Source organism: Electrophorus electricus, chromosome 18 (assembly GCF_013358815.1).
Source record: "Electrophorus electricus isolate fEleEle1 chromosome 18, fEleEle1.pri, whole genome shotgun sequence".
In the NCBI taxonomy this organism is placed as follows: domain Eukaryota; kingdom Metazoa; phylum Chordata; class Actinopteri; order Gymnotiformes; family Gymnotidae; genus Electrophorus; species Electrophorus electricus.
The window spans coordinates 11887830-11902588 of record NC_049552.1 but is presented as its reverse complement, the minus strand read 5'-3'; the positions used below and the strand labels follow the sequence as shown (position 1 = coordinate 11902588).

Sequence of the window (14759 nt, the reverse complement as noted above, 5' to 3'; positions counted from 1 at the left end):
CATTACTACAGTCATCATGGAGATGGCACAAAGTTGGTCCCAGGTAAACATAAGATAACTTTTCCTAACAACTCTATAGTGTATGATGATGAGAATAAAAAAAAAACAAAAAACATCTTTTTTGAGCCACCATATACATTTTAATAGAAGGACCAGGCATGGACTCCTGCCAAGCTAAGACCTGTTACAGCACTGACACTTTACATCAGCACTGACACTTTACATCAGCACTGACACTTCTGCTTACAGCATTAGGCATTGCTGAGCCAAACCTAACATGCAGTGCAGTCAAATCAGTGGTAGTACCAGAAGAAATATCAAGATGTTTCAACAGTTAAAGTGGAAGTCTGCCTGCCTGCAGAGAACTGCATGTCCGTTTGCAGGAACAGCTTGGATTTCCTTCCCCAGTGTTTACTACTGCTCAGGAGAGAAGGGTCTGTTTGCAGACTATAAGACAGGGGCATAATGTCTAGGGGTGAAACCACTCTGGCGGTTGACCAGTCAGAGCAGAGCAGGTGAGCTAACCAATCAGAGCAAACTGTACAATTATGCTGTACAAAAGATGTACAGTATGAGAAAATGAGTAAACCCCGCAAATAAAATTCTGAACACTGGAAATGAGCACAATATGTTTCCTTTAATGGACGCTATGCAAGACAATACAAAAATCTATACATAGCCTACTATGCTAAAAAATATCTAGACTCAATACTGTACTATTATGCACACTGTTTTATGTATATTTAGAGGTTAATATTTGGTCTGTTAATTGTACTATAAAGCTTAGACAAGAATTTCAGTATAGGCCTATGCCTAAGGGTGTCTGCACACTGTACGGAAAGCATGTGTAGCGTGTAAAGCGCTATTTATGACCTGCTAATACTCATCGTAGCCTGGCGACGTTATGTCTTTTTGTGGCAGGCTCCCAGCCTCCAGCAGTGGCAGATGGTGTTAAAGAGTCTGCAGTGGCAGGAAGCGCATGGCTCGCAACAAGGTGTGTTTACCAAGCAGCTCTCGTTAAGAAGGGCACATCGGCGAACCGGGGTATGGGCCTCACCGAGCAGCTCCGGGATGGGCCCCTGTAATAGTTCAAAGTTATTATGCTTGACGCTAGCTAGACTCGGTAGGCCTAGGTCAGAACACCTCCTGGCACTCCTAAAAAGAATCTGTTCAAATTCAATGTTTTACTTTCTGCGGCTTCTTTAAAGGATTAATTAGTATGTTTATGTGCGTTGTCAGTGTAAATTAAGGTCATATCTGTGCTTCATAGAAGCAACGTACTTGCACGTGTGTTCCCAGCGGAGGAAGGTAGCGTGTTCTGGCGAAGATCCGCTTCGGTTTCTCCTGATTCCATGCTGCTGTTGGAGAACGGGTGAGTTCATGTAGGATATGTTTAAATGTTCCTTATAACCACATGTTACTGCTCTAAAAGGTCACCAGACGTTACTGGCACCAGAAGTAAACTGGATTCGTGCGCACTCCTTTAAAAAGGAGCTTTCGTGCTTTAACACGATCTATAGTGCGTTTTGGTTAAGGATCAAGTCGATCACTAATTAATTTAAAGTGATCTAAATTTATTTCAAATTCTGTATGTGTGGAATCACTTAGGCTACTACAATGTCACGTTTCAATGATATATAAAAGTAATAAATACAGAACGATTGGAAATTATACGTCCACGAGTGAAGATGCTGATTACAAAGAGAATTCCAATCGTTCAGCCACAGAGACGGATACTTCCGTTCTGTGTTTTTTCTGCGCAAAAATGATCAGGCTGGCTAATCTGATGACACTCATCATTAGCCTTATATGGAATCAAACAGACCCTCAATTCTTTTGGCAATGTTGGCAAAACTATGAACAAGGCTTGATTTATTCCGCCTATAGTTCGTAGAATTTTACATTCTCCTCACTAAAATCAAATGCTCCTTACTAGGAGAGAGATTTTTAAGCATATCTCTCATATTTCTCCATTTTATGGTCAAAAGTATTACCAAAATGAAAATAATAATCGTACCTTCACAGCCGCATTAGTCCTGTCTAGAGTGCACCGAAGGGCTGATTGTGTTTTGAAACATGTCACGAAAATCGGGATTCAAGCTCGGGCAAACGGCTCATTGCTGACGCGGACAGTCACTCAAATGCGTAAAGAATAGCGCCCTTTGTGCGTAATCAGAGGTCCAGATGCAATCATCTTCATTCAACACTGACTTGAGAGATTGCGACGAAGTAAACAAACAGCCAGGCGTTTTTCCACTGAATACTTACCGATGCCTTTCTGCAGGAAACGTAAAACGAATAGGCTATCAAAGTTCGCATACCTAAATCCATTGCGTTTGTCTATTGCTTAAAATAGCCTTTAGAATCTTTAGACTCTCAAGTGTTCAGAGTAGATAAAATTAAATAAATAGATAAATATTAAGGTTTATAGCAAAATGCAGGGAAACTTATTCTCACCTGTAACTGGGGAACTCTGCTTCGCGACGTCGTTTTCATGCTTCCTGCGCGTGTCTGTTCCCTCTGTCGCATCCACTACAGACAGAACCATTAAAAAGAGAAAACAAATACAGAGCAAGTATCTACCGGCCATATGCCTTTCTCTTTTGCCGCAGGTCTAAGCTTGAAATGCCTAGCTTTGATAATAGGTTAAATGTGAACCCGGGGTTTAGGTAGAAAACCACACGAGTGGCCTGAAGCACTGTATTAAAAACAGATCACATTATACCCTTTCAGTCTCAAACTTTAAAGCTACACGGCATACAAGCCCACGCCTACTATTACCTCTGGCGATGAAACGGTCGCATCTCCTCTATATCATTTGGTTACAGTTCCGTTAGATTAGTGTCCGTTAGATCAAAAGCATCATAGCACGGCAACATTTCACACCGATACAAACGATTTTCATGTGAGAATTCAAACATAAGGTAATTGAATGTTTGTGTATGCATTTGTATGATATATACTCTGAAACATTATTTTATATATTTGTTTTTACACAATGATCTAAATATCTTGTACAGAAATAAAAATATATATTTTCTATAGAAATGCATTCTCTGATTCAAATTGTATTGTCACATACTATTTAGAAATGTTAGAATTATTGCAATTGAAATTCTATACTCTTCATTGTGCCTTGCTTGGGATTTGATTTTATTATTGTTTCTCTATGACCAATGATAGGATAGATTTGTGTAAGGAAGACTATAGTTGTTTCAGGTTTGGCGCTGAAGCAGGTGATCTAGAAAAACCCTCTGTTAGAGACAAGTGAAGTCAACTGTTCTTCAGGAATGGACGACACTCATTATCTTCATATTGCAGTGATTCATACATACCCTATTTTCTTCAGGCAATGCAAATTCTGAACACAAGTGTAAAATGACATTTTCTTTTGTCACAATTATGGCTTTTGTTTTTGGTCTTGTGTAATTATAATGCTCCAAATAGTGTGAACACACACACTCGGAAGCTGGATATTGAGGATCACCATGAATGTGCTGAAAGAGGAAGGATAGTTGTTCAAACCAGAGATTCGCCAGATTCGAATGTAGCTTTAATTCAGAAGCAACAAAGCCGTGATGTAGCACTCCATGCCTTGGTTGGTGTTACAGACATAAACTAATTTCATTTATTATAGTCCATTACATGATCTTGATGCTTTCAGCTTCCAGCTGTAGGAAAATAGAAAAGTTACTCTGGATTCTGCATTTATCGTTTTTTGTCAGATTATCTCTGGAGAAAAACAAATGCGTGTTGGCTTCTCTGTTGTAAATATCAGATTTATGAGGGCATTCTCTCAAGAAACAATACAAAGCATATGGGGCTGCAAGACTTTTACATTTTGTAACCAAACAAGTTTTATAGGTTCATGCAGCAGCTCCTACGTGATGCATTAGCTTTAATATTTATGATGCTCAGCTCTTGTAATGGAGAACCTGACATTTATTGGAATTGTGGGTTACATTGGTGGATTCCATTGGGGGGGGGTTCAATGGCTACAGATGACCGTGGTGAAAACATGACAAGAAAATGACAAAACAAAAAGTGTAAACCAAAGTGCTAGAACAGGAATACCACCATGGAAATATCAAATTATAATTTCATAGTCTGGGACCATGTTTTAAAGTCTTTATCAAGCTGTAACTTCCACATTAATAAAAGATGAAATATATGTGTTGTCCACTAGAGGCCCCATTAACCTAATTTTAAAGGTTATTTCTAGTTGATGTGGGTTTTTTTTGTTTTTTTTACTTTTTATTTGAATGAGATGCAGGTTCACCTAAGACTGACTTGGATCATATTCAGTAAAAAGGTAGCAGAAGCCACACTAGATCACAGCTCCTGTGTGAATGCATGAACACACACACACACATACACACACACACACACACACACACACACACACACACACACACACACACATTTGGGTACTGGCAAAAATAAATAAATAAATACATGGTAACAAATCTGTCTCTGTATTTGTCATTCATTAAACTGGCCTGAGCATGGGATAATTAGACGGGGAACACACCTAAGCCAAGACTTACTGAAGTTATGAGAAACATCCACACATGGTAGGAGCCCTTTCCCATTCTGCTCCTTTAGTGCAACATTTTTAAGAGGAGAAACATACTATACTGCACAATGTTTTTTAATATAACTTTTCATTTCTTCTGTTTGAGCCACTGTGTTGTTGGTGTACGACCATGTTTTGGATCTGTGTCATGTTGACATTCTGCTGTAGAGTTTTCTATCATAGCTCAGAATTTACTGATCCCTAAGTAATTGAAAGCCATCCAGGCTCTGTGGCAGCAAAGCAAACCCACACTGCTATCCCTGTTTCAGGGTTTGGGTGAGATTATGGTGTTGGTATGCATTGTTTTGTTTTTGGTCAAAAATCTAATTTGTAGTGCTGTCAAACCTGATGTGAGTTTTTTTTCTTTTTTCCTTTTTTTAGAGAATTGGTTTCCTCCATTGTACTTTTACTAAGTCATAAATTATTAACTACATCCTCAGCTGTCATGTGATGAGCCTTCATCATTTGATTCTATAGTGTATCACTGTACTCATCTTTGCAGGATGCCTGCTCCTATGGAGAGTAGCAACAGCACTGAGTTTCTTCTTTTGGTAAACTACGTGCCTAACTGTGGACTGATTGAAGCCCTGGTCTTTAGAAAACATTTTGTAACCCATAAAACAGATTTATTAAATTATTTGTTATTATTAAATGGAAATAATTTATGTCATGATCCAGTGATATTTTAAGAGGCATTTGTGTACAAATATTTAGAAAATTGCCAAAGTTTCATAAACTTTTCTTCTTAACTGTAGGTACTACGCAAACATGTTATCAATTGCCACTAATTTGGTGGTCAAAAATAAAAAGCCACTTAATTTGTACCTAATAATATGTTTACTGTTGCTGGATTGACCATTGTGACTCTTTCTTGATTGTAGGCCTTTTTTTCTAAATTATTTTTTGCAGTTCATAAGCTGTTTTAAAACCTTTCTATTCTTTCGTCCACAAGTGAAACTCTTCATTCAAGTATCATATTATTTCTTATTGCGTGTGCCCTTCTCTAAATTTGGCTGTGGGAAAAGGCTATAAAATCCAGGCCCATAAATCTGCAGTCTATCAAATAGCAGACTTGAATCATAGCAGGTCAGTGAAAATAACACATTGACAAAGTGCTATAACACGTTTCTTGAGCCATCGCTGCAAGGCATGAATGACATTCCAGCCAAAAAACAAAGAAAGGGACCCTATGGAAACAGCATAACGTAAGTAGCATGTTCTCATCACAAACTCCATGTACCTATTAGCTCATGTTGTTTCTTTTGAGGGTCCTCTGCAGTTGTTATACTCTCTTAAATGCATGTTGTGCCCTTAATCAGCGATACGGTTTAATAAATGAAACACTGCAGAATCATGAAGCACATGGGCTGTCAAGGAGAAGAAAGGTGGAAGCAGGGGCTCATTTCAAACTTTTAATGAAACTTTAATGTAACATTAATGATTTTAATGAAACAAAGGAATACTAATAATGTGCACACAAAAGGCACACACAAAGCGACATATATAACCGGCGAAGCGGGTTACAAAAAAAGGGTTTATAAAAGAAGGAAATAAAAACATAATGACACACAGGTGGTGCAGCAAATAAAACTGGAACATGCATCAAATGTGCAAGGGCATGGCACAAAAATCAAAACATGGAAAACATTTTTTTAAAAAGGCATAACCCATAAACCACTGCTAGGCAGATGCTGCTGGCAAGGGGGCACTGTCACATAGGCCACCACTAATTCATCATATGATAATTATAATCCCATACAATATATATAATTATAATCCCATATAATATATATCATTATAATCCCATACAATATATATAATTATAATCCCATATAATATATATCATTATAATCCCATGTACAAATTTATTATTTATTTTTCTATGGAACCTTGAGGGCCACATTCAGCAATGTAACTACACAAAGCGACTTCTTTTCACCAGCAAATTGATTGCCCACATCTTTGCACTGTACTGTCTCTACTGGAAATAATAATTCAAATTCCCAAATCAGTGAGTATGTTTTGGATTGGCTTTGTTTTAGTGCACAGTCCCTGAGGATAAGACCTACAACAACTTCAGACCTCCCTTATCTTTATGAAACTGTCGATTATTCTGTTCTCAACACAATAATAAAGCTCTTTATAGTTTTGGAATTGAATGCTGGATCCAAACAATCATGCATTCCATTAAATAATTCAGGTAATTGTTATTGTGTTGTTACCAGAGTTAGCAGAGTTGTGACATAGTTTAGTTTTATTCTTGTAGAATTTTGTTGTTGTTGTTGTTTACAAATATGTTCCACCTTTAAAAAATGACAACCAAATAATTAAGTGCAATCAGAATACAGTTTTTCTCCTCACAGGTTTCCTCGATGGCTGATAATAAGGACAGAACTTTTTGTACTAAGGATTGGGCTTGAGTTTTTGAGTTATGCTGTACACATTTTTTTCTCAGAAGTTGACGTAAAACTTCATGTTATACGTCCAAATGTTTCACGCAATGCATAAAAGTCTTCTCAAAATACCACTTATATTTTACATGTCTATAAAGGTTATTATTCTGCCTACAGAAATAGATTTGCATCATTCCATTGTTCTAGATTATGACTTAGGTTTCATGTCTTTTCACCATTTAATATTGAATTGCAAGTTTTGTGTTACGGTTACACTCCATATGTTAAAATAATAGCATCTTGACACTTTCTCGTTAGCGTTCACTGAAATAATTTTGATTCTTTGTCTGCTTATTCATTAAAGATAACGTTAAATGTCTTTTTCTTTCTTGAGAACACGCACATACATATGCACGATACACACATATATCAAATACTAGTTGCAATATCCTACAGTTACTAGATTTGTTTGGGGACTCAGGCACAGGTTACTGAAGAGGTGTTTGTGCAGAATCCATTTAAAGCCACACATTTTAGGTCTACCAGCTCTGTGTAAATAGTGTGGTTGAAAACTGATTAGGCAAGTGATAGCCAATTATATCGTGCTTATTACCAGTAATACACAGTTCCCTTGCCTAAACATTGGCGAAGGCAACAGTCACTTGCTGCGTCTTGACGAGGAGCACAAACTATCTTGTCTGCCTAATCCCTTACCCGCCTCTCGGAGTTGATGACTCATTCCGGACATCACGGGGTAACCATTTTCTAATAGGACAGAACTGCTGAATGCGGTTTGTACACATTATGAGTCACAACTAAAGATCATTTTACACTGCAACGGCACGTCATGAGTAACAAGTTCCTTAATAAATGTGACAATTTACACCAGATTCGTGCTGCGGGCAACACTACAGAGATCACGTTTGCAGCAAGCAAACGAAACCAGCAGTTCCTATCTAGAAACAGTACATAATTACTGCTGTATCATTGCCCATAATCAAAATAGAAAATAGCCAGCCGACGGTGTATTTTAGTTAGCAACTGAGCTTTGACAAAACTCAGCAGATTAAACCATGGGGGGACACGCACACGCAATCACAGTCACTGTTTTATTATCGTTCCCACGTGAGCAGGCTATTGTAAAGCTCATCCCAAATACAGTTGTGATTACAGCAATATGTTCATTGTATAGACGTGGATTGCCGCGAGCCCGGTGTGAAACGGCAAGCGTCGCGGAGTGACTTGCAGCGCTTGCCTGACGATTTCTGGTGTAAAATGGCCTGAACACACACACAAACGGTAAAACTACAGGGCAAATATGATGCATCATTCCATCATGAGCGTGTAGAAATGCACAGTACTGACTATATTAGATGCACGTTCAGTACATGAAACATCAATCTCAAACACGTACACCATAGTCATTCCTCATTCAGTCAAGTGATTCACAAAGTAGAGTACAAAGGAGTTCTTCAATTATTCATTACATATGATTGTTTGATTTTTTTCGTCAATAAAGCTGATGACATGACTTTGTGTATTTATACATCAAAGCAAACTCATACACCACAAATTGCAGCTTGACTTATGGGGAATGTGGGATGAAAAGGCACTGCATTCACTTTTCCAAACTGCATTCTGAAATATTTGAGACTTCAACATGTATTTGTAATGAAGTTGAAATGATACTCCTCTATTCATAATGAATAATCACACTGTTGCATGTTTTCACTGAGACCTGAGATACGATCGCTGCCTCTAAAGTATCACAGATCACTTTAGTGTCACATGTTGTACAATTGTTGAACCTCTAAACTCAATCCAAGAAGATAAAAACTCCAATGTAGACACATGTTCTAAACCTGGTCTTCAAGAATTGCTGATGTGTGGAACCTGACACACTCTTGTTCCTCTTGAGGTGGCATGCTCCAGCAAGCACCATAGCTTCTCTTTGGCAAAAGGACCTCAAAACTGTAAAGCGAGAAACACCAGTAGTATTATTTCTACAATGTAAGGCTGAGTACGAGTTCTTGACACTTGTCTCCTTTTAAGAGCAAGTAAATCGATCTCCCTTAACCTATTTAACCATCTGGACTTTCTTGACTACTTGACTACTGAAGCGGATAAACAATTCCTGTTAACCATGTTGTAAGCATTAAGTGTTGTTGGTGACCACAAAGTATAAAGAGGCACCTGTTTCCTGTGTTCCTCACATAGTCCGTGCTTGCCGCTTTAAACATCAGCGCTGAGTCGGTGTCTGTCGATGTCCTGGCGCTGACACAGCTCTCGCTGCACACCAGTCGGAGACTGCCTCCATCACCCTGGCTGCTGGCTACACCACTGCACACGGTAAAGAGGTACAGTGACGGCACTAAAAAGTGCACTCAAACTGCCTGTAAATTCTACAGCTGAACCAACCGTGAATGCACGTCAATCAGTATCAATAAACTGCAGATAAGGACTGAGCACTGTCTGTCTGTTGAATTCTGGTTGAGCCTACCTATGGTTACGCCTACCTATGGTTAAGCGTACCTATGTCCACAGAATTAGCCAACATCCTTTTATACAGTTTCCTGATTTAACTGGATTAACATTACTCCTCATGGCCTTGAGCACAATGAGCAATAGAACAGTGTGACAGAGTTCCCCAAGGCTGTGGCCAGAACACAAGGGTCACCTTCTTGCTTCTGCTCCCCCAGAAAGCCTCAAAACTACATCATGTGGCTGCATTACTTTTTTGTTTGCTCCAGCTTGTTTATTTGGAGCTCACGGTCCTCCAAGATTCTCTTCAGAGACTCAATTTCTCTTTGCTTTTCCAGCAGCTCCCTCTGCAGCCGATGATTCGTTTCCTCCAGAGTCTCACAGTAGGCCTGCAATAGGCAGGGGTCACAGGTTGTTTTATTTGCTGTTTGCCATCCTTGAGGGCAATCACTATATTCAAATGCACTTTGTCAGCACAAAAGATAGTTCTTACCCTACTCTCTTCGAGACTATCAAATGGACCAGGTGGGTCATCCAAGCACAGGAATCCCCTTACGACATCACTGGGAAAAGAAGGCAGACATGCTAATTGCAGAGTAATAATTTTTTTTGACAATACCTTCCACAAATCATACTGCCATCAGTAACCAATATGAAAACACAGGCTTATTATATACATATACACCATCAGTATCTAACTAGTTCAGTGGCTAGCTTGTGTTTTTGGACCTACTCCAAAATAGAATAAACTCCAAACCAAATAGCCATAGTAAAAATTATCATTACCACTACTGCAATTTTAAGTTAAAAGTTTATTTGTCACATACATAGTCATACACAGTATAACTGGCAGTGAAATGCTTTTTAGTAACTGCTCTACAGGGAAATGGATGCAGCAATTTTACTGTCATGCTCATTGCTAACACATTATTTAAAAGGAAGATCAGGCTGCTTTCACAATGATATTGTGAAATAGCCATATGACACTTTCTCACATCAGCCCTTTAGCTGTTATTTTTACAGTAATTCACAATGCAAACATTGTAGATTCATGAGGATGTCCAGCAGTTTTCAGAAAGAAGAACCATGATGGAAATTCTTGATTGTCTAAGACAAGGTGAGGCAAAAAGATCACCTGCACAGTCATAACCCCAAAACCCCAATGAACCTCTCTGTACACCATGAGATATGTCAAGTCTTTAGAATCCACTAACCTAATCTCTGACATCCAGAACCAAACAGTGCACAACAGATACACAATCCTAAATCAACCTAAAAAGACGGGTTTACAATGGGAAGCACTGTCCTCTCATCTCTGGAACGTGTGTGTGGGGGCCAGGTAATAGTAGAGTGATAAAGGCGTAGTCAAAATTTCAGTGCTCAATTCTTGTTTATGCGCATTCTTTTGCGTGTGTGTGTTAGCCAGGTGTGATCCAGGTTGGCACCTGCTGACGATGTCCTTAAGGGTGACCATGTTCTGCAGGAAAGCCTGCAGTCCTAGCCGTCTTGCCTCCAGGAAGTCCATGTCATAGTTGTCTTTGAACCAACGCTTCGGTGGCAGATCAAGTCTGAATTTGGGAAACAACTCTCTGAGCTTATGCGCATCACGCACATCCACACACACACACCCACCCACCCACCCCCCACACCCCCCAACCACACACACACACAAACACACAAACAAACACACACCCACACAAAAAAAAAATGCTGATAAGTAAGAATTGTGCACTGAATTTTTAACTATGCCTTTATCACTCCACTATCACCTGACCCAAGGCACATCCTCCGAACCTTGTCGTTTAGTCTGCAGAAGTCAGTGTATCGTCTAAAAATGACCCAGCTCTCATCAGGTGCTCTCCGTACCAGGATCTTGTAAACCTTTAACAGAGAGGGAGAGATAAAATGCACCTCTAGTCAGCACTGGAATGTGGGGGGGGGGTTGCCCATCATGATTGTATAACATCCAGTCATTTTCTGAAGGAGGATTTTCCTAGTATTTCAAAAAGAGGTTTCTGTGTCTACATCTAACACCATGTGCCTGTGACCATTTGATTCACTTCCATTATTTCCAGAATAAGAGTTACTCAGACTTGCCTCCTCCTCCTCACAGCTTTTATTAGTATAGCAGTTGATTTCACAGACCCAATAAGGTTTTCACCTGAAGTGAATGCAACCCGACAGCACCTACCAGCATCCAGAAGCTTACCGTAAACTTTGCCCTTTCCTCCATCACGTCATAGCCAAGCAACATGGGCATGGGCGTTCTGTCATGCCAGTCCTCACCACTGGCTCCATCCTCCTCACTGTTCAGCACTCTCAGAGCCTCTGTTCTCTGGTGCTGGTAAGGCACACAAGGTCCTCTCTTCATCCAGGTGCTTCGGGGCAATGCGTCAAGGCTGCCCGACAGATTGCCCAGGGAGGAGGCCCTCCTGTGCCCATGTTGGGCATTCCCATATGTGCTCCTCAGTAAAGGGAAAGGGGCAAACGAGGCAGCCATAACTGCAGTTTATAGGAGGGGAAAAAAAAAAAGTTATAAGGCTGTTGCGAAGAGAATCTTTTCTTTTGAGGCACGTCATTTTGTCACATGCTAGGAAAAGAATGCAGTGTGCACTGGCATAAATGTGGAGTCACCAACGCACAACGCCGTGGATGTCTGGAATGTGCTTTCAGAGCTGGACCAAAAACAATGGCCACGATTTGGATATGGAGCCTTTACGCTTTAAGGAGATGCGTCACAGCCAAGCTTTAAAAATTATAATGCGTTGAAATAATGTCGATACATAAACATAACGCACGCCGAATAGTAGAATTATTTGAACAACATACGTGGCCGAATATTTGCATTTTGAGTAGTGCATAACCTCATGAAACGTTCAGCGTTAATTATGAAGAGACGATTCAGTTGAACAAAGGACGTTAGAGAAGAACGCCCCTGGTTCCATACAGAAACAGGCCAAGCGATTTGTAGCTATTAACCTGTCAGAATACATTCTAATACGATTTGCGCATCCTATAGTGCCTCAGGCACCTCTTTTTCAAGTCATTTATAATACACACAATAACTAATACTACTGTCCTATAGAATCTTATTTAGTATGATACTTACCTAAAGCAGATTAGCTGTCAAGATGGATCAACAATGTTTCACGAACGAAAGGGCGGAAAATAAACATCAAATTTAAGATCGAGCTTGTTCCATGATCAGCTGATTGCCTGAGCATCCACAAGCGCACAATCACAGGAGTGTTTTTGTCTAGGGATAGAACACTGCCCCCTACGTGATGAATAAAAATGGGAGCCTGTCGAATTGGATCTCGGTCTAGAGAACCCACCTGCTTGCGTTTCGCCTCCCGTTCCATAGACCAATTCAAGTTAGGGAGGAAAAAAAACTAAAATAAAAATTAAACAGTCCAAAACACATGCGGACTATTTCACTAATACTACAGCACTATAATGTGATTGGTAATAAGTCTATTAAAAGAAGTAATAATTGTGTGGGGAACTTTCCTGGGAAATTCCAAGAAACGTCTTACTTCATGGGAATTCCCAAAAAAGGTTCAGGCCGCATAATGCTGTGGGCTTAGGCTAATGGATTTTCATAGAACAAGATTTGTTCGGTGTTTTAGGTATTGGGACAGTAGATATGCGAAGGCCTAATGCTACTTGGAAATGCTTCCCTGAGATTGTCGTGAAAAATTGTGGGTAACAGTTTAGTGAATGTTGGCAAAACAGTTGAAGGACAAAGTAAGTATCAGTATCCTAAACCAATACATTCAAGGAATCACGTTCTCGAAACTCCGAATTTGTCAAACGCTGGACACGCCCCTCATTATATCCGGAAGTAACCTCGGTCGGGCGCTCCGAAATCGGCCCGCGCACGCCTGCGAAAGAAAAAAACAGATCTGAGACGCTGCTGTGGAATTACAGCCATGGGCGCGAGAGCTCATTCTCGACGAATCTAGTCGCGGATGCGCCCTTTCGTTTGGAAACGTTTGCATGAGTCATGTTACGTGTGATAAAGTAGCTGGTAGCTAAAAGCACTGTCGTTTTTGCGGTAACGTTTGACTCATTTTATTTGGGGGTGTGACAGAATTAGAAGCGATACGCAGATCCACCGAGGCTGAGTCGCTCTGACAAATTGTTTTTTTAAGTTGAAAACACGGCAGTTTCGTCTGGTTGTACTCCGAGCGGCTGGTGCAGTCAGCTGGGAGCAAGTCCATTTACATAATGTTATTAGCCAAACGTGTCGGTTCGTTCACTTCGCTCGTGCTGCGTGGGGCTTTTCAGTAGCGCGAGCTCTGTTTTGATTTCGTTGCACAGATACGCTGGGCAGGCCTGTTGTGAGTGCGTGTGTCGGTGACCATGGAGCATCCAGGCTGCGTTAATATCGGCAGTCTCACGAGTGCATTACCGGTTATCCCTTATCGAAAGCTAACAGACTTGCACTATATCAGTAAAGGCGGGTTTGGAACCGTATTCCGAGCACAGCACAGTGACTGGCGCACAACCGTCGCCATTAAGTGTTTGAAACTGGATTCGCCTGTTGGTGAAAGGTAAGGTCAAGAAGTTGTTTACTGGTTTTGCTTTTTTAAAGTTTGTTTTAGCTGCTGCAACGGAACGCTCATCGACTGGTTTATTGCTGGTCTGCGTAATTCCCATTGTGTGCTTAACAAGTTACTCCCCTCCCTTTGCCGGGTCTGTTGTATGTATCATACAGCCGTCGTCTATGTATGTATGTATGTATGTATGTATGCATGTATGTATGTATGTATGTGTGTGTGTATGTATATATGTATGAAGTGGACAAAATTGTGTTCATATGGTGTACATTACATCCAGGAGGACCCAGGTTCCAGACCCTGTTTGATCAGTGTTTATATTTGTCACACTATTTTGAAGACTAGTGTAAAGGGATGTTATCAAGATATGAATTGTTTGTGTATCATAAAAGTATCCAAAGCATCACCAGAAGTGAAACAGAAATCTGAACCAACAAAGCAACACTGTCACTATTGACAGACCTGAGTTCAGCAATTTGGCTGTATTATAGGTTTAGTTTTTAAGCTCCTTTCAGTTTGGTGTGGGAATAGATCTTTGACAATTCAAAACTTCCTCACAGGGAACGCAATTGTTTACTTAAAGAGGCTGAGGTACTACACAAGGCCAGGTTCAACCACATCATCCAGATCTTTGGGGTGTGTAATGAGCCAGAGTTCTTCTGCATAGTCACGGAGTACATGACCAACGGGTCCCTGGATGAGCTGCTACATGAGGTATGGCTTCTGACAGTGGCTTTTGCTTGCCGT

At 40.2% G+C, this 14759-nt stretch overlaps 3 protein-coding genes across 4 annotated transcripts in view; 1 reads left to right on the top strand and 2 right to left on the bottom strand.

Moving 5' to 3' along the window:
• Positions 1-618: 618 nt before the first annotated feature.
• On the bottom strand, positions 619-2785 carry asip2b (agouti signaling protein, nonagouti homolog (mouse) 2b). 2 transcript variants are annotated; one of them, XM_035536322.1, is made up of 3 exons: positions 2458-2785; positions 1282-1355; positions 619-1079 (listed from the first exon to the last, which is right to left on the bottom strand). In XM_035536322.1, the coding sequence occupies exons 1-3, from the start codon at positions 2588-2590 to the stop codon at positions 903-905; spliced, it is 384 nt and encodes a 127-aa protein (XP_035392215.1). In that variant the 5' UTR covers positions 2591-2785; the 3' UTR covers positions 619-902. The 2 variants fall into 2 exon arrangements, with proteins under 2 accessions (XP_035392215.1, XP_026854165.2); XM_026998364.2 differs by having other exon boundaries at positions 1282-1358; positions 2458-2784.
• Positions 2786-8059: 5274 nt separating this feature from the next.
• LOC113570077 (sorting nexin-16-like) lies at positions 8060-12725 on the bottom strand. The gene is made up of 8 exons (XM_035536528.1): positions 12560-12725; positions 11660-11952; positions 11245-11331; positions 10896-11044; positions 9944-10013; positions 9703-9839; positions 9163-9309; positions 8060-8940 (listed from the first exon to the last, which is right to left on the bottom strand). The coding sequence occupies exons 2-8, from the start codon at positions 11948-11950 to the stop codon at positions 8826-8828; spliced, it is 996 nt and encodes a 331-aa protein (XP_035392421.1). The 5' UTR covers positions 11951-11952; positions 12560-12725; the 3' UTR covers positions 8060-8825.
• Positions 12726-13340: 615 nt separating this feature from the next.
• ripk2 (receptor-interacting serine-threonine kinase 2) overlaps positions 13341-14759 on the top strand; it is a 13643-nt gene continuing 12224 nt past the window's right edge. The window contains exons 1-2 of the mRNA XM_026998325.2: positions 13341-14006; positions 14573-14726. Of these exons, the coding sequence (XP_026854126.2) occupies positions 13816-14006; positions 14573-14726 (345 nt within the window). The 5' untranslated portion in view covers positions 13341-13815. The remainder of the gene's footprint in view (positions 14007-14572; positions 14727-14759) is intronic.